Source organism: Alternaria rosae, assembly GCF_020736505.1.
Source record: "Alternaria rosae strain MPI-PUGE-AT-0040 chromosome Unknown BKA58scaffold_1, whole genome shotgun sequence".
Classification (NCBI taxonomy): Eukaryota; Fungi; Ascomycota; class Dothideomycetes; order Pleosporales; family Pleosporaceae; genus Alternaria; species Alternaria rosae.
This window is the reverse complement of record NW_025763570.1, coordinates 1,596,044-1,614,439: the sequence shown is the minus strand read 5'-3', so window position 1 is coordinate 1,614,439 and position 18,396 is coordinate 1,596,044. Positions and strand designations below refer to the sequence as shown.

Below are 18,396 nucleotides of genomic sequence, written 5' to 3'. Positions count from 1 at the left end.
ACACGTCCCCCAAGTGGGACGGCCAGCCCTCTCGTCGACGCGGTGATAGGTTTCAGTCGAGACAAAGCGCTCCATTGTCCTCCGTCATCACAAGAGCTACATGTCCGTCGACGGCCATCAACGCCTGTGGCTGCGCATCTCCCGGGGTACCCCAGATCAACGCATGCACGTCTTTCTAAACCGTCCTGGTGCAATCCGCCGCCTCGCTTTGACAGGCTGACGCACGCCAACCCGCACTTTCGATATCAACAACTTGCTCCGTGTCGGACCACCTCCGCGGGCGATTGTTGTCGGGGCGGAAGGGACTTGCCTTGCTTTCTCATTGGGACAAGAAATTGCCCAGCAGACAGCAATCACTGTCAACACTCCCTTACTGGACGATTCAACGGGCTCTTATCGAGATTGTGTAACCGTGTCCGCGTGTGTGCATGTACGTGTATTGAGGAATCTCGGTGTTGATAGCACCCCAAAGCATCTCATGATAGTCTCCCACCCACGTCAACCTAGGAAAATCCTGAACAGGTCTGCAGCCTACATGAACATGGAAAATGCAAAGTAGGCAACCTAACGTCGATGTAGGCTCGAGACCTGCTTATTTATCTATTTCTTGTATGAGGTGCACCTGCTGATGCACTGACCATCGTCATGCAGTGCAATTGCTATTCCCTATACTTTTGCACTTGACCAGCTGCTTCCACACCCAAGGCATTCTCCCGGTTTCCATCACCGTGGTATGATGTCTAACTTCCGCGATACGCGTCATTTGTCAAGCTGGGAAGAGATCGACACATGTTGGTGTCTTCGGAACAACGTGATGCGACGTTCCGAGCCTCCTTCTACTGCTGGATTATCCGCCGGTATCGGGTGACGATCTTGGGATCTACCCATGATAGATACAGATGCATAGTGAGGCGATCTAGGAGATCTTGACGCTGCTGGTTCCAACAAAGTAATACCGGGCGTTTAACGCGCGACCAGAGACTCCGAGACGAGTGATATGTCTCAGATACACTACACCGCCTCTCTTGCCGGTTAGCATTGCCTCGACGCGCATAGCCATGACAAGGCTGTTAAGGTGTACTCTACCACTTTATGGAGGTGACTTACAACTCTAGCCCCAACACTCTGCTTGACGACATTCCTAGTTGAACTATGTAGTGGCAGAAACCACCACTCAGTCTCCACACCGCCTAGCCGCCGGCATGGCTTCGTCGTCGCCAGTATGAAATGCCTCACTCCAAGCCGCAAAGGAGAGCACACCCATGTGACTACATGACATTGCAGGATCCCGCAAAAGCGGTCCACCCCTTATTCTACACCAGACTCATCATTGCTACGCTAATGCTGCTATTCCAAATGGCCATGCAGCGATCATATCAAAACATGGGTGAAGTACATGAACGTATATCAGCCCAGAACCACTTTCACGCACTCAGTCGTGGCCCCTCAAACTCAGCGTTTACTCCCTCGACAAAACCCTAACCAACGACAACTCTATCCGTTCTTTGGCCCCTAGTAGCCTTGATAATGTGTCTCCACAATATGTCTCTTCACAAATCGACTTCTCCAATTGCCGAATCTTCTCACATCACTCTCACAATCTCTCACGAAACATCTGTCGTGTTTCTCGGTGTCGGCATGATATGCCACACTGTCGCGCCTTAAACAGACCCTGCACTCCTCACAACCAATCGGAAATTCATATTGGTGGCATTCCAGCTTGTAGCGATTAGGAAACCATTGACTACAGACAGTACACTGTTCGCGATCGAGGTTCGCCTGTGCTGAAAAGGAGTATGTGCCCGTGGATGGGTTGACTGAGTACTCTGCCATCGCAATGGCATGGGTGTCGCTTGACGTCTCCAGCACTCGGACAACGGACTGTGCCAGGTCGTTTGATTGTGTGTTGGAGATGTAGCCGTTGCCATGATTTGCGTAGCGTACGAGAGCCTGGCCAGGATCATAGCGTACGTGTGGATCGTCGTCTACGAAGTGAGCGTGACGAGGGCGAACGCGTGCGCTGATATGACGATGCACGCTACTGCGATCTGTGGAATCACTGTTATAATTGTATGTGTGTCGGTGTCGCGGGCATCGGGTTCCAGTGCCTCTGAACCACTCGCCGCATAAGCACAGCGGCATGTTGAGTCGACGCGAAATGTAGCAGGCTAGATCAGAAAATTCGGATTCCTGAGAACCATACTCTGTTATTATACAGCCTGCTCCATGACCTTACAGACTACCAGGCTGCATACACGAGTGGTCTTGATGGCCTGCAGGTTCACCGGACGAGACCGGCCCAATAGCAGACGGGGCGGCAGGGAACAGCCAATGGGTGAGAAGAAAGAAACGCATATCGACAGTGAGATAGTAGAGAAGTCTCTTGACCGGTTTGCTAAGAGATGAGATCAGGCAACGTGGCTGCTGATTTTGTAGTCCAGCCTTGTGTGATATCGAGATATGGCTAATGTGTTAGATGTAGGAAGCTCCAAGGACTGTACACAGCAGCAGCCTAGGTGGATGCGTGACAGAAACAGACTTTACAACTTCGGATATCTGAAAATGGGTTTAGCTGTGATTAGACGATGTCGTTTTGGTGCGATGGACTGTGTTGTTTCTCTGAGAGCTTGGAGCGGTGTTGATCCTTAGGATTTCATACAAGCCGTAATTCTCGCCCAATTACGATCTTCTCTGCAGAAATCACGAACAGAAAGTGCCGCTGAAGCATGAAGTTGCTGTCCTCTCTTAGCGACCTCAGGAGATTGTAGAAGAAGGGTGTAGGCACGTGCCCAGGCGACGAGCAGGTGAGTCTGGCGCTAGCGGGGAAGTTCTTGGCGCTTTACGAATTTCAAGAGATGGAGCTCTAGCTACGCGACCAACTTTGGCAACTCCGCGCAAAATACCGAACGATAGCCTGGCTCACAGCAAATACTACGAACCACATCCTTGAACCAAAACACACCACGGACTACCGCCAACATGAGGTTAACAACAGACCTCATCAACAATTCCCTGTCCTTCATCAACTGTCTCACGGAGCGTGAACTCGATCTGCGAGGTGCGTTGAAAAGAGCAGATACTACACTTGAGAGCTGAGTTGATATCAATATCGTATAATCTAGGTCACAAGATTTCCGCTATTGAGAACATGGGAGCGGCGCGAGTAAGTTGCATCATTGCTCCGAACATGGACTGCTATATTGACAAGAAGACAGGACAACGACGCCATAGACCTTACCGACAACGACATCGCACAGCTCGGCAATTTCCCGCTCCAACCTCGTCTCCGAACACTCTTCCTCGCGCAAAACCGCATCTCCAACATCCAACCCAACCTCTCGTCGAGCATACCAAACCTGCGCACACTAGTCCTTACCAAGAACAGGATAGCAGAGCTGGCCGACTTGGATCCGCTGGCGAGTTTCAAACAACTGGTATACCTGTCATTGATGGGAAACCCCGTCACAAGCAAAGAGGTACGTGCCTGACCTTGTTGAGCCATGAACCTTTGAGCCTAATGGTGCAAGCAAACTTGAGCCTGAAGATCGGAAACGGTGCAGGGTGAGCCACTTGTTGCGATTTGTCCGGCTCAGGATCGCATGATGGAGGCCATGATGTACAATCTGCTAACATTACACAGAACTACCGGTATTGGGTCATCTGGCGCTGCCCGACTGTGCGCTTCCTAGACTTTAGCAAAGTGCGGGATGTCGAGCGAAAGAAGGCCAAGGAGCTGTTTGGAACTGTCGAGGAGCCGACAGAACTTGCAAACCAGGTGTGTATCACGACCGTTTTCAAGGTTCTTCCGACTAATTCTCCCAGATCTCGAGCAACAGGTCCAAGGGCTTCGTCGTCCCCTCGTACGCAAACGGTGCCGACTCGGGCAAAGAGCGCATCTACACCGACGAAGAGAAGAAGCGCATGCGCGCTGCCATCCTCAATGCAAGCAGCTTGGCCGAGATGGCGAGGCTGGAGAAGGACTTTGCGGAAGGTCGGATACCAGCGCATATCCTCGAGGGTGGAGACCCTATGGAGACATAGGCGCTATACTATCCGGAAGTTTTGACGAGGATCAAAACGCACACACGATGATGGGTATCACATGTCACGACTGTGCAAAGCCCTGCGCATGCATGAGCAAGAGGGGCACGCAAGAACGGTAACGCACTGGAGGATTCTGCACGCACAGCATGAGACTTCGAAGGAACGCGCCAGCGTGCAATGGTTATAGGGGAGGCCTGGCGATGCCACAACAGTGATCAGAGCACGACACTGAAGCGCCTGAGTCAGAAGTAGATTGATCTGTAAGAATTGAAACAGACTGCTTTGCGCCACAAGGCGTTTCCCACCCATGGTATCGTAGTAATATACTCAGAACGCCGTGATGCCGTGTACAATCGTATCTCGAGCCTATGTTATCCTGTCGTCCAGACGAGACATGTCCTGATGGCTTCCTTGTTACCACCCCCTTCCCCTGCCACCGCGTCCCCCTCTGCCACCACCGCCTTGATGACCCTGCTGGAAACCTCCGCCCTGCTGACCTCCAGGTCCACCAGGGAAGCCGCCCATGCCCTGGCCCGCCATCTGCATGAAGGACGCAAAGTCCATCTGACTGGGGTCCATGCCTTGCTGCATCATCTCTTGCATCATCATCTGCATTTGCTGTTCGTTCATACCTCCAGGTCCCATAGCACCGCCCCCACCGCCGCCTCCTCCGGGCCCTGTTGGCGGTACACCACCCGGTCCCCCATTGCCCTGCGGACCTCCGCCCATGCCAGGCATACCAGGCATCGGTGCACCGCCCATCATCGCCTGCATTTGGGCCATATCGTTCTTCTGGCCCTGCAGCGTGTTGGCCATACTGACTTGTCTCTGACGATACAACTCCCATGTGAACTCATCGAAGCCGTAGTTGAAGTAGTCCGACTGGTCTTCGCCAGGTCGACGCCAGATCTTCTGCTCTTCCGCTAGATCGGCGTCGATGTCTACGCTGAGTATCTCTTTGCCTTGTGGAGGGTAGACGGGGTTGCCGTTGACATCGATGGTCGATGTGCGTTGCGCGGGGAAGGCGGTGCCTGAGAGGGCTGAGGCAGACAGTTGGGGGACAGTGCCGCCGGTTGTGGGAACGGTCTTTGGGGGCGCTTGTTGCGACGGTGTGGTTGAAGAGGCGGGTGGTGCTTCGATCTTTATGGCTTTGGATTCTTGGGGTGCTTGCGCGCTGGGCGGACGTGTCAGTAGGTGTAGTGACGGCAGGAATTCGAAGCTTGGAGCTGAATAGAAACTTACGTTGTGGGTTTGGGAGGTGCTGGCGCCTTCTCAATGATGATGTCAATGTCCTGCAGCTTCGTTAGAACTGGCGCAAGCTCTTTGTGAGGTTTCCGCGCGGCATACCGAGTCACTGTCTTCTTCATCGCCCGACTCTTCGTCCATTGGCTCATCACCACTGGAGTTGTCGTCCACCTTCTTCGCATCGTTGGTCTGCTGCGCGGCTGTCTCGTCGCCATACAGATCGTCGTCGGATTCGTCTGCCATGGTGCCGTTCTTTTCGATCCACCAGTCGAAAGGCGCGCCCGTATCAAATGAGCCCTTCCAAGGGATCACTTTGTACCCAACTCTTTCAAGTGCTCGTAGAACAGATCGGGCTTGCGCAAACCTCCGTGCCTTCTTTTCGCGGTTTCTTCCTTTGCCAGTGAATTCGCGTGTGGGAGTCGGGTGCTAGACGAGTATTGCCGCGATGCCTCTGGTGACGAACTTGAGCTTCTTTGAGTTGCTGGATGAGGGAATGATTAGCCGAGTCGACTGCACGCGTTTTGGCCTGTGCTGTTGCTGGCGCGCGCCGCCAAACAGACGCAGGCGATGTCCTTCACCCACCGACCCGTCTTCTGCACTTGCAACCACGCGCATTTCCACGCGCCGTGTCCTTCAACGTTGACCAAAATTTCATCAAGTCTCCCAGCGCAGAAACCCTGAGTATCGCCGCGACTTTGCTTCCGCGCATCCATTGCGAACGACTGCGTACACACGGCGCAATAGACCAAGGACAACGAAGGAGACTGGAACAAAATGGCGGGCTTTGGGCGATCAAACTCGCTGAGTATCAACACTGGCGGTGGTCTCTTGTATGTCTTCCCGCATTCCGTGTGAAGCGCTCTCCCGAGTAGCTACCGATGCTACTACCATTCCGAGTGCACGCCTCGCAGCCTGCATGGCAATTGCGACAGGTCAATGCAGTAGACTGACGATACCAGTGGAAATAATGCGAACCAAGGCCAGCAGGCCAGCCAGCCCCAGAGCAGCGGCGGGCTCTTTGGGTCTGCCCAGCAACCGCAACAAGCACAGTCGGGCTCGCTCTTCGGCGGCCAAGCTCAGGCTCAGACTCAGACTTCGCAGCCTGCAAGCGGAGGCCTGTTCGGCAACCTGAATAAGCCTGCTACAACGGCGCCTGCGAGCGGAGGGCTCTTCGGCTCTTCTACTGCGCAATCAACACAACCGCAGAGCGGAGGCCTCTTCGGCGGCGCATTAGGCGGAACCTCACAGAGCCAGACCCAAAGCACACCCCAATCCGGTGGCCTCTTCGGCGGCGCCCAGTCGAAGCCATCACTGTTGTAAGTCATCATGGCTGCTCGTCGTGACACAAGCTAACTGAAAGTCCTAGCGCCTCGTCAACACAGCAGACAACAACACCCTCTTTGTTCGGCAACAACGCCTCAACCCAGCAAAATCAAACATCGACCCCTTCGCTCTTCGGCTCAACTCAACAGCAAGCTCAGCCCCAGCAGCAGAATACTCTATTCGGTGGCAGCATCAACACACAGAACAGGTCGAATACGCTCGGTGGCTCTACATTAGGAGGAAATCAGATGGGTTCAAGCGCACAGCCCGTTCAGATGACCCTCGACTCGATACGAGGGACCACGCGTTTCAACGACCTGCACCCCGAACTGCAAAACCTCATCCAGCAGTTCGATGAGGGCATCCAGCGCAAGGTCAACTTCTGCAGCCAGATTCGCGAGGCCCTTCCTGGCAGTGAAAAAGAGATTGACACCATTGCGCCTGACGTGGCCTACATCGAGACGTTCCTTTCCACCGTTGAAGTCGGCCTGGACAACGATTCCGCCAACATTGCGCATCTCAAAAGCCTCGTCAAGAAGGATGCCGACGACGCGACCCTTAGCTTCCGTGCCATTGAGAATCAGCGGCTGCCGGCGCAGTTCCACTACCGCAACAACGCCAACCTCACAGCGTCGAGCGCAAAGACTCCGGCGACCAGTGCTCTGGACGATGACGACCCGACGAAGCCTGTCGACCTCATGGGTTACTTCAACCGCCGCACCGATGAGCTCGGCCGCACTCTAGACGTCTACCAGCGCCAGATTCGCGAAATCGAGACCCACCTCCGAACGATGGAGGCCGGCACCGTGGAGAAGGCTCAGCAACTGACCGGCAGTCGAAGCGCACCACGCGACCAGCGTCGTGAGCTGGTGGAAGCGCTTAAGGCCATTGAGGGTGCCATTCTCGACTCTGCGAAGAAGGTAGGACAGGTCAGGGACGATGTGACGAAGCAGACGTTGGGAAACGTTGGTGCCGCCCTGCTTTAAAGCGCATCATGGAACAATGACTTTGTCTTTGGAGTTTGTAGCATTAAAGACTTGGGAAGGTCACTTCGTATAACATGGCTCAGGCGCAACGATTTCCTGGACAGCATCCGAAACATGTACATATTTGGACGAACTTGCAAAAGCACTAGATACCCCCGAACGTTGAGTCGTCCTACCTATGTGATTTTTAATTCCATGCCCCAGGCCTCTTTACACGGCTTATTGAGCATGTACTCCGACCCCCTATGCTGTGGTTAGGCGGAATTTCATCGCGAACCGCTTTGTCACGCCTGACGTTAGTCAAGCTTTTTAATGCTGAGTAAACTCCACCGGCGGAACATGCGCCCCACCAAATCGGAACCAGAGGAGGCTATGACGTCTCCACCGTCGTCCAGCTGCGTGCTTTCCATGACAGCTATATAGCCTTGATATATCTCTGTAAGCTCAAATTGCAGCTCTATGTTCTCACGCGCATTGCGACTCAGGGCAATCACGAAGTGTTCTCCAATCGGAATAAAATATACTCGGCCATTCTCCATTACTTCGACTCGCGGAGCCATGGACAAAGCACCCCAACAAGACAGCAAGGATGGGAAGGGATCGATCCTCGACTGGGTAAGTGATATTGAAGTTGTTAGCCAGCTTTGCAGACAGATCCACTGGGTATTGGGTTTGGCATCAGTATACTGACTCTAAAACAAAAAGGTCAAACCTGGTGACAAGAGCGGCGAGTTCAAGCGCCAAACATCTGTCTTCAGGAACTGGATCCAGAACAAGCCTGATGCCGAATTCCCAGCTGAGAAAGGTCGATACCATCTCTACGTCTCCTATGCTTGTCCGTGGGCCCACCGCACACTCATCGTGCGCCACCTAAAGGGCCTCGAGGACATCATCTCCTACAACAGCGTTCACTGGCACATGGCGGAGAAGGGCTGGCGATTCGCAACTTCTGACGAAAAGATCTCGGGTAACACCACGCCGGATCCGATTCATGAAGGATACACGCATCTACGTGACATTTACTTTGAGCAAAACCCAGACTACGAAGGACGCTTCACGGTGCCGACGCTGTACGACAAGAAGACGAAGAAGATTGTCAGCAATGAGAGCGCGGAAATCATAAGGATGCTGTACACCGAATTTGACGATCTCGTCGAGGAGAAGTACAAGAAGGTGGATCTGTTCCCTAAGGACTTCCAGAAGGACATCGAGGCCATGAACGACTGGGTGTATAACGATGTGAACAATGGTGTTTACAAGTCGGGCTTCGCTACGTAGGTCACACCAATTCGCTCACATGACGTGGAATGTGATATACTAACGATGTTGCAGCACTGAGGACGCATACGCAAAGGCCGTGACACAGCTTTTCAAGTCTCTGGATCGTTTGGAAGAATCCTTGGCCCAGTCTTCCACGCCATATCTCTTGTCAAGCCCACAAGTAACGGAAGCCGATGTCCGGCTTTTCACCACCATCATTCGCTTCGACCCTGTCTACGTTCAGCACTTCAAGTGCAACATCCGCGATATCAGATCGGGCTACCCACATCTTCACAAGTGGATGCGCCATCTGTACTGGGTACGTGATCTTCTGGGATCATATCCCCTCTTTCGATGATTATTATGGGACACTCTTGCTAACACGAATGGAACAGGACTACCCCGCTTTCAAAGAAACTACAGACTTTGAACACATCAAGAAGCATTACACCAAGAGCCATGGCCAGATCAACAAGTTCCAGATCACGCCCATTGGGCCCTTGCCGGATATCTTCGAGAAGAACGACGAAGTGTCAAGTGTCAAGGCTGCTTTGAAAAAGTAGTTTAGACAGTAGTTATTTAACGATGTATTACCCTTCGAGAACACATCTACTGTTTCAAAGCTAGTACCATGCTCGCCGCAGCCAGAGCACCCATCAGGCCTACAGCCAGTATAACAGCAGCGAATGGCATGAGCGGCGGACGCATGGTCTTCGACGCCATGTTTTTGATTTCCGATTCTAGTCGTTCAGCCAATTTCTCCTTCGAGAATTCAGCTATGACTCTTTCCCTACCCCACTTGCCCATTTCCCTCAGCCGCTGTTCGCCATCGCCATCTTCAAGCGCAATGCGCATGACTTCGGTCCAATCCTGCACTTTGGTGACGTCTCGCAGCCAACCCGTCTGCCCGCTTATAACCGTCTCAGTAGGTCCGCCCTCGTTGGCAGCCAGGACTGGTGTGCCTACTAGCATCGCTTCCAGTGGTACGATACCAAAGTGCTCATGTAAGGGGGTGTATACGAGGAGGCGCGAGGTAGACAGCAGCGTGGCCTTGAAGGCATTCGGGACGGAATGGAGGAAGAGGACCGAGATGTCGTCAGGGATGGCCTGGGCTGTGATGACAGTCTTAGCAGTCGCGTGCTTCAGCTTGAGTGAGTCTGCGAGTTCACATAGCTCGGTGTACGTAGAGACGTTCTCAGCCACCCTGGGGTCATATCCACCTGCAACTACAAGCCGCGCATCCTCGCGTTCTTGAGGCGATAACCCCGCAAATGCTCTGATGGCAAGCGCTACATCCTTCTTCTTCTCGAAGCGGTTGATGCTGAGGAGCACCTTCTTGTTCTTCCATAGCGGCGTAATTTCCTCGACCGGCTCGCTTGCGTTGATGTCTACACAGGGATACACAACGCCGGGCTCGCGATGTTTCAGGGTGGGAAAGGCCTCGCCGAAGATGCTCTTGGTGAAGTTGCTGTTGACGACAATGGTGTCGCTGCACCCTGTGCTCCAGCTCTCCAGCCAGTCAAAGGGTCCACGATATAGCGTCTTTAGTAGGCCACCCTTCTTCGCAAGTAGTTTGTCGGGGAAGTGGCAGTAGAAGATGACGCGCGGGCGTGGCTGGAGCAGTCGCAGGAGCGGAATGCCAGCGCTGAGCTGGTCGACGAAGAACGAGGAAGGCGCGAGCTTTGGGAGCTCTTCGGAGAACAGGGCGATTTGGAGGATCAAGTGCACCTGGCGCAGGATAGCGCAGAGTATGGCGAAGCGGCCGAGGACGGTGGCGGGGACGATGGTGTTGCCGCGCACGCGCACGTCGAGGGTTCCTTTGCATACGCGTCAGGTCTCAGCTGTGAGGCCAGGCAGAAGCGGTGCGTGGTTCCGAGGTGCTGAGTAGAGGCTTACCATCGCGCGCCTCATCGAAGCAGTGGGCCGGGTCGCAGTGCGATGTGAAGATGGTCACCTTGTGCCCGCGGTTCTGCAGGCCAACCGCGGCATCGATAACCAAGCGCTCCGCCCCGCCGATGCCCAGGTCGGGGTGGAAGAAGACGACGTGCTCTTTCATGTCCGCCATGGTGTGTTCGCAAAGAGACGACAATTACGTGCTGCCAGGCGCGGCATGGAGTGGGCTGCGGGACACCTTTCCGTTTCCGCATTAGTGCCGAGGCGAGCGCGACAGGTGAACGATGACCTGGGATGCTGCACCTGACGCGCCCGACGTACATCTCGACACTCGACAGGTGCGTGTTCGGTTTCGTCTGACAAGACATCATCTAGCAGTGAATATAGCTACATCAGCTGCGGCGCGACATCTGCATCGCCCCTTCCAATATGTTCGTTGCGGCGCCTTGATATAGCTCCACACCCTGGCACCACAACCACACTCGCACATCAACCATCATCATGGGTCAGGGCTTCTCCCTCACTACGCTTTCGGCCGGCTCGGCCAACATCGACGTGCCCGAGCTGGCTGACCTGCAATATGAAAAATCACTCGGAGCTGCGCGCTTTATGAAAGCCGTGCGCGCCCGCCACAAGGATGGTCTTGTTGTAGCCCGAGTGGTGATGAAGCCTTACGCTCAGTTCGACTTCCACGAACATGTCAAGAGGCTACTCCGTGAGTCTAACAAAGCCACCCTCTTCCGCACATGCAACTGACTGTTCCAAGATGAACGAAAAGTCCTCGCTGATGTGCCCAACGCCGTCGCATACCACCGCGTTATCGAGACGGCAGCTTGCGGTTACCTTGTGCGCCAGTATATTCATAGTTCGCTGTACGATCGTTTGAGGTATAATTTGACACTTCACCACCTACGCCAATATGCTAACGTCTTACAGCACACGTCCATTTTTGGAAGAGATTGAGAAGAAATGGCTATCTTTTCAACTCCTTTGCGCCGTGCGAGACTGCCACGCGCGAAACATCTATCATGGTGACATCAAGACCGAAAACGTTCTTGTCACGTCCTGGAACTGGCTGTATCTCGCAGACTTCTCGTCTTCATACAAGCCAGCACATTTACCAGAAGACAATCCTGCCGACTTTTCCTTCTACTTCGATCTTTCCGGTCGCCGCACTTGCTACCTCGCACCGGAGAGATTCCTAGCTGCTGGACAGCAACCCGAAGGCGAGGGTGATGTCAACTGGGCCATGGATGTCTTCAGTGTCGGTTGTGTCATCGCTGAACTATTCCTGGAAGCCCCCATCTTCTCTCTCAGTCAACTGTTCAAGTACCGACAAGGCGAATACAATCCCGAGCATTCTCATCTCAGCAAGATTCAGGATAGTAGCGTACGCGAGTTGATACTACACATGATACAAGTGGATCCTAATTCTCGGATGACTGCCGAAGACTACCTGACACATTGGAAAGGCAAAGTGTTCCCGACCTACTTTTACGGCTTTTTGCAACAGTATATGTACTCCATTACTGACCCATCGTCAGGGCGCAAGCCAGTAACCACCGGATCAGAACACCTTGGGGAGCCCGATGAGCGCATAGACCAGATATATAGCGACTACGACAAGATTTCCCACTTGCTGTCCAACGAGGAAGGGAAGGAACTCACCAAGCCTGAATTCACCCCTCCAAAACCTCATGCCAAGCTCTTTCCGCTCTTCGTCAACATACCAAATTATCAACATCAAGCCTCTCCAGCGCGGAGTCTGGCCATCGATGACGGCAACTTGGTCTTTCTGACCATCGTTGTATCCTGTCTGCGAGGAACAGCTAGATCTTCCGCTCGCGTTCGAGGCCTCGAGTTACTCCTGGCATTCTCCGAACGTTTAACGGATGAAGCAAAGCTGGACCGAGTGATTCCCTACGTGGCTCAATTGCTAGTCGACAAGTCTGAACAGGTCAAGATTGCCGCGCTGCGCACTTTGACACAGATCCTCGCCATGGTGCAGGTTGTTTCTCCAATCAACGCCTACATCTTCCCGGAGTATGTTTTGCCGCGTCTAGAGGCATACCTCCCTGACTCTTCTACAAAAGTCGGCCCCCTTGTCCGAATGCAGTATGCATTTTGTATCGGTACTCTAGCAACTACTGCAGCTAGGTATCTGGACATGATCCAGGCTCTACGCGCAGAAGGATCGTTGCCCAATGCGGATCCTGAGACTGAAGATGACATGTCTTCATCCGCCCACCGGAACCAGTTCGATTCGGATCGTCGCATTCTTGTGGAAGCCTTTGAGAAACACACGAAAGCCCTGCTTACCGATAGCGATGCCTCAGTCCGTCGAGCCATGCTACGTTCTGTCTCTGACTTATGTGTCTTTTTCGGAAGCCCGCGAGCCAACGACGTCGTTCTTAGTCATCTTAATACGTACCTGAACGACCCAGATTGGATGCTCAAGTGTGCCTTTTTTGAGGGGATTGTCGGCGTTGCCGTCTTCGTTGGCGGTGCTAGCTTGGAAGGTTACATTTTACCGCTCATGGTTCAGGCCCTAACAGACCCGGAAGAGTTTGTAGTGGAGAAGACCATCAGAGCGCTCTCATTCATGGCAGAGCTTGGTCTATTCCAGCGGTCCAAGACATGGGAACTGGTGGACATACTTGCGCGCCTCACAATGCATCCCAACTTATGGATTCGAGAGGCAGCTGCACAATTTATCTCAGCTGCTTCTAGATATCTTTCAGTCGCCGATATGCACAGCATTCTGGTCAACCTTATTCGACCTTACCTTAAGGTCATACCCTCAGAGTTCTCTGAAGTACGGGTTTTGGAGTCGTTAAAGCCACCAATGTCACGGTTGCTCTTAGACATGACCTCGAATTGGGCGCTACAGGCTCAGAAGGGTCAATTTTGGGTTGCAGCCAGGCAGCAGCAGACCTTCACGTTCGGGTCATCAGAGGATAGTCTACCCGCAATTTCCGGGCGCGAACTAGACCAGAAGATACTACAGCGGCTACCAAAGAACGAAGAGGACGACCTATGGTTACGAAAACTCCGCAACGCAGGTATGACAGCAGAAGATGATTTCAAGCTTGTTGCCCTGCGGGAGTTCATCTGGAGAGTAAGCTATCGCCGACGCTCTGATGGTCTCGCCACCCCGACCACTAAATTCAACAGCGTTGTTGTACTGAATGACCTTGGTATCAAGGCTCAGACAGTGCTCTTTGATGAAGACGTCCGTCAGGTTATGGAGCAAACTAGGAAACCCAACGCTCCAGAGGAGCACATTCAACCTCGAACGATCAAGGACGCTCTGCTGGATGCGTCAACTACGGAAGCCAACGGGCTAGCCGAGCATTTTGAAAGCCAAACCGGGCGACTGATACGCGAAGAGAGGGGTATCACGATCCCATCGCGATCGAAAATGTCTTCATCTAACGAGGTACACTCCGGCCTAGGCTCACCACCTTCTGAGGCAGATATGCGGAGAAGGTCATTGCAGATCACGCAACCATCTCTTTCCCCATCAAACTCCGTCGGCTCAACAGACTTATCCAGCAGCCTTCGTCATCGCAGCAGCGCGTTGGGACTACTCGGCAGGGGAGAAAACAAAGCCTTGGCTGAGATTGGTACTACATCCGCCAACGCGTTCGGGAAGGTCGACGGTACTCATGTTCGAGACTCTTCTCGATCGCGACCTCCCAACTCCCCTCTCGCTACAGAACGATACGACCGAAGTCCAATGAGAGTTCGATTCAGGAACGCACACAACTATACAGGCAACGATCCGGCAATCCTCAAGCTTCTAGATTCAATGCTCCTTGAGCGCTTCCCCACAGACGAGATCGAGTTTGGCCCTCGCATACAACCTCCAATTAGGCGACAGCCCATCCGGTATAAAGACGCTCATCAGTCGCCAGCCGGCATACCGTGGAGACCGGAAGGCACCTTAGTGGCGAGCTTTGGCGAGCATACCGCTGCAGTAACGCGCATCCTGGTCTCGCCTGACCAAGCTTTCTTCATCAGTGGGTCAGATGACGGGACCGTCAAGATTTGGGATACATCACGTCTCGAGCGGAACATTACCCGGAGATCACGACAGACTTACAGGCTGGGTGAGGATGTGAAGGTCACGAGTCTGGTTTTTGTGGAGCAGACTTACTCGTTCGTTGCAACGGGTGATGATGGTAGCGTACATGTGGTGCGCGTAGACTACATACAGAGCCATGACGGGAATGCCAAGTTCGGGCGACCTCGACTTCTTCGTGAATATCAACTCCCTAAGGGCGACTGTGCAGTATGGTCGGAACACTACAACGGAGACAACAGATCGGTCCTCCTGTTAGCTACTGATACCTCAAAAGTCATTGCGCTGGATCTGAGGACGATGGAGCTGTTGTACACTCTTAACAATCCTTTGGACCACGGCACCCCTACATGCTTCTGCGTTGATAAGAGAGCGCATTGGCTGCTGCTAGGAACCTCCCATGGTGTCCTCGATCTCTGGGATCTTCGGTTCAAGCTTCGTCTTAAGGCTTGGGTATTCCACGGCGCATCGCCAATACACCGCCTCTGTCAGGTCTTCCTCCCCAAGTTGAAGAAGACTCGATTATACATCGGTGGTGGCAGCGATCAAGGCGAGGTCACTGTGTGGGACTTTGAGAAGCACATCTGCAAAGAAGTCTATCGTACAGGAACATGCAAAGATGCTGGAAACAGGAGCACCAACCTCATCGACCTGGACGAAGAGAAAGCTGGCGGCATGCTTGGCCGTTTTGCAACCAGCGTCGAACCGACGGCTAGCTCGACAGCGGACCGCGGCGTTCGTGCACTAGCCATATACACACAGGCAACGGACGAGAAAGGCGAGTCGAAACACACATTCCTTCTCACAGCAGGGCCAGACTGGAAAGTCCGGTACTGGGACACCAATCGTCCAGAATCATCGACAGTCGTGAGTGGCCTAGAGCCTGATGAAGGTAAACCAGCATATACCGCATCGCAACCAAGTCCGGATACCATCGTCATTGCGGAGAGATTACAGCAGCCGGCCAGTCAGGTAAGTAATGCAAGGGACAGCCGGGCAAGTACCTCAGCAAAAAAAGTACCAGGGAAATCATCAAGATCAGGGGCCATCGCGTTGCAGCAGCAGTACTTGCTTAAGGGTCATGTTGATCGTATACTGGACGTGGCCTTGATTGAGCAGCCATACGGCATGATTATTTCAGCCGACCGATCGGGCGTCATCAACCTTTTCATGTAGAGGCTTCCTTCCCTGAATACAACATTTTGAAGTAGACACGCCGGGTTTACATGTTACCAAGTTGTGTCTGAAAGTGATGTAGCCGTCGCGAGTTCGTTATGCAAAGCATTTCTTGGGTGTGGTGACGCGTTACTGTAGTACACAAGCCTCGGTTCCGCCTCTGCACAGACAGCATCGCTGATCATTCCTTATCAACGCTGGAGAAGTCTTGCAAAGTATTTCCCCATTATTGCTTCGCCATGGGTATGCTAAGTGCACTTCGCGATCGCCGTACTCCGATGCATCCTGGCATCTTATCCCGACACGTGCATACCTCCTTCCCAACGCGTCTTAGTCGACTGTGAGGCGTTCTGCGTATCTTTATCGACGCCGAATCAGAGCGCGCGTCGAACTCAGGTGAGAGCTCGACACGATATCGGAGGTTCCACGCTCATGGATTCGGTTCCTGTTCCTGCAGCGACTATCATCAAGGTGCCCAAATGCTTGCCAGATTCGGTACAGTTTCTGGATATGCGGCGTAGGCGGATTATGGTACCGGTGCAACCGGATTAGGTCTGTAAGGGCGTATATAAGCTGTTGCTTCTCAATAGTTGAGGAGACGCTAGGAAGCCTGTTACGCTGCTTCTGCGACCTTCCGAATTTACGCATCAATTCTGCAGCCAATCGTACGACATGCGCTTTCCACTAAATGCCGCTCTCGCGGTAGCGCTCGGCCTTGCCTCATCCTCCGATGCACTCAAGATCCTCATGGGCAATGATGATGGATTTGGCAGTGGAAATTTGAGAGAACTATACAAGTTGCTGGTTGATGCTGGCCATGAGGGTAGAGATTTCCATATTCTGTGGCATGAAGTACTCAATGCTAATCCGTCATCAAGTGCTCATCGTCGCGCCAGCGCAGCAACAGTCCGGCAAGGGCAGCACCGTCATCTGGGCAGAGTCCGCAAACCTCACGGTTGCGTCCCAGTACGATATCATCCCTGCCGGTGCACCAGCGGTTGGCCGAGATCCAAATGACGAGAACATCTGGTACTATGACGGCACACCTGCGGCATGTACCTTCGTCGCGCTCGACTACGTGCTTCCGCGTTACTACCCCGACTGGCATCAGACAGCCGATCTCTTTGTTGCTGGACCGAACTACGGCACAAATCTCGGTCCCTTCGTGATGGGTCTGAGTGGAACCGTAGGCGCAACTTTCGCTGCTGTATCGCGATCCATACCCGGGATCGCCACCAGCGCAAGCAATAAGGCGGTGCCTTACTTCAACGTAACAAGCGCCTCGGACCCCGCCGTATTGGCTGCCAAGGTCTCCTTCGAGGTGGTGAACGAGTTCATCAAGAATACACCGGAGGGACAGAAGGTACTGCCTCTGGGCTATGGTGTCAACGTCAACATTCCCGATCTTGTTAACAGCACCATGCCCCCGGTGATTAAAACCAGGCTCACAGGCGAGGCCAACACAGACGTGGCAGTCTACAACGAGACAAGCGGCCTGTTCACGTGGGATAACATCGATCCTTTGGCTGCTGGAATCAATGCCGCGTACAACGGCGATACCAGTCTGCCGGGCGAGACGTGGGTCGTGGCTGGAGGTGGTGTTAGTGTGAGTGTCTTCACTATGGATTTCTCAGCGCCGAGCATTGAATACACTGAGGCAGTTTATGGCAAGGCTGAGAGCCTGTTCAGTGCTGGTTCTAGTGTAAATGTGACGGGCTACAGCAAGAGGATGACAGAGCGACGTATGCGCAAGAGGGGGGCTATGCTCAGCGGACGCGATGGTGGAGCATAAACCTCGCGTTCCTCTAGCCACAGTTAAGTAATCAATAAATCACGCTAATGGCGGAAGCCATGGAGCTGGGAGCAATGCTCCACACCAACCGTTCCTGCCCGAAACACGGACCATACTCAAACACCAACATAAGTAATCATTGCTTCTCTGAGCGCCGTTCTTTGCTGTTAAATCGCGGACGCCAAACTCCCTCTGGCAATGTGACAGGTACTGTACATGCTAAGCTTTTGCCAAGCTCATGCGCGGTGGTGCCTCCGTCGCAGGTTCTGACGTCCAGAGGGTTTCACAGCCTCGCCGTTCAGGAACGACATTTCGCTCAGGCCCTGCAGGGTTGCGCGATCCATCGTTTGGCGACGTGTAACGTTTGCAGATTCAGGCCGAATTATCCTACTCGTGGGAACATTCCAGCAGTTGCTGAGTCAATGTGCTTTTGTGGTCGGCGCATAGCGCCCCACTCCCGACATTGTGTACGAGATGGCGCCTGGACAGGCGCTCAGGCGGAGCAGCTCGGCATGAACGAAACCTCAGGATCGGAGATGTTGCTTTGGGTGTGTCTGGCCTACAGCAGTGCCGCGTAGAGCACTTGTATAAGA

General features: G+C 53.4%; 7 protein-coding genes across 7 annotated transcripts; 4 read left to right on the top strand and 3 right to left on the bottom strand.

The window, feature by feature from the left end:
- Positions 1 to 1,497: 1,497 nt before the first annotated feature.
- BKA58DRAFT_10263 (uncharacterized protein) lies at positions 1,498 to 2,301 on the bottom strand. The gene has a single exon (XM_046163762.1). It carries the CDS (start codon positions 2,140 to 2,142, stop codon positions 1,513 to 1,515), a length of 630 nt encoding a protein of 209 aa, XP_046030796.1. The 5' UTR covers positions 2,143 to 2,301; the 3' UTR covers positions 1,498 to 1,512.
- A 564-nt stretch (positions 2,302 to 2,865) lies between these two features.
- On the top strand, positions 2,866 to 4,250 carry BKA58DRAFT_10226 (U2 small nuclear ribonucleoprotein A). Its single transcript, XM_046163754.1, has 5 exons — positions 2,866 to 3,058; positions 3,123 to 3,163; positions 3,216 to 3,476; positions 3,641 to 3,775; positions 3,823 to 4,250. Exons 1-5 carry the CDS (start codon positions 2,980 to 2,982, stop codon positions 4,039 to 4,041), a joined length of 735 nt encoding a protein of 244 aa, XP_046030795.1. The 5' UTR covers positions 2,866 to 2,979; the 3' UTR covers positions 4,042 to 4,250.
- A 208-nt stretch (positions 4,251 to 4,458) lies between these two features.
- Positions 4,459 to 5,532, bottom strand: BKA58DRAFT_433685 (Fip1 motif-domain-containing protein; the record flags this gene model as incomplete). The annotated part of the gene is made up of 3 exons (XM_046173208.1): positions 4,459 to 5,218; positions 5,287 to 5,336; positions 5,392 to 5,532. The coding sequence occupies 3 exons, from the start codon at positions 5,530 to 5,532 to the stop codon at positions 4,459 to 4,461; spliced, it is 951 nt and encodes a 316-aa protein (XP_046030794.1).
- Positions 5,533 to 6,063: 531 nt separating this feature from the next.
- Positions 6,064 to 9,421, top strand: BKA58DRAFT_407281 (uncharacterized protein; the record flags this gene model as incomplete). The annotated part of the gene is made up of 6 exons (XM_046172021.1): positions 6,064 to 6,119; positions 6,249 to 6,605; positions 6,656 to 7,541; positions 8,304 to 8,872; positions 8,931 to 9,177; positions 9,254 to 9,421. The coding sequence occupies 6 exons, from the start codon at positions 6,064 to 6,066 to the stop codon at positions 9,419 to 9,421; spliced, it is 2,283 nt and encodes a 760-aa protein (XP_046030793.1).
- On the bottom strand, positions 9,354 to 10,929 carry BKA58DRAFT_446177 (mannosyltransferase). The gene is made up of 2 exons (XM_046174181.1): positions 10,755 to 10,929; positions 9,354 to 10,675 (listed from the first exon to the last, which is right to left on the bottom strand). Exons 1-2 carry the CDS (start codon positions 10,921 to 10,923, stop codon positions 9,468 to 9,470), a joined length of 1,377 nt encoding a protein of 458 aa, XP_046030792.1. The 5' UTR covers positions 10,924 to 10,929; the 3' UTR covers positions 9,354 to 9,467.
- A 1-nt stretch (position 10,930) lies between these two features.
- Positions 10,931 to 16,054, top strand: BKA58DRAFT_463942 (uncharacterized protein). Its single transcript, XM_046174889.1, has 3 exons — positions 10,931 to 11,466; positions 11,518 to 11,638; positions 11,688 to 16,054. The coding sequence occupies exons 1-3, from the start codon at positions 11,253 to 11,255 to the stop codon at positions 16,009 to 16,011; spliced, it is 4,659 nt and encodes a 1,552-aa protein (XP_046030791.1). The 5' UTR covers positions 10,931 to 11,252; the 3' UTR covers positions 16,012 to 16,054.
- Positions 16,055 to 16,683: 629 nt separating this feature from the next.
- BKA58DRAFT_305411 (survival protein sure-like phosphatase/nucleotidase) lies at positions 16,684 to 17,803 on the top strand (the record flags this gene model as incomplete). Its single annotated transcript, XM_046167063.1, has 2 exons — positions 16,684 to 16,834; positions 16,890 to 17,803. 2 exons carry the CDS (start codon positions 16,684 to 16,686, stop codon positions 17,801 to 17,803), a joined length of 1,065 nt encoding a protein of 354 aa, XP_046030790.1.
- Positions 17,804 to 18,396: the final 593 nt, after the last annotated feature.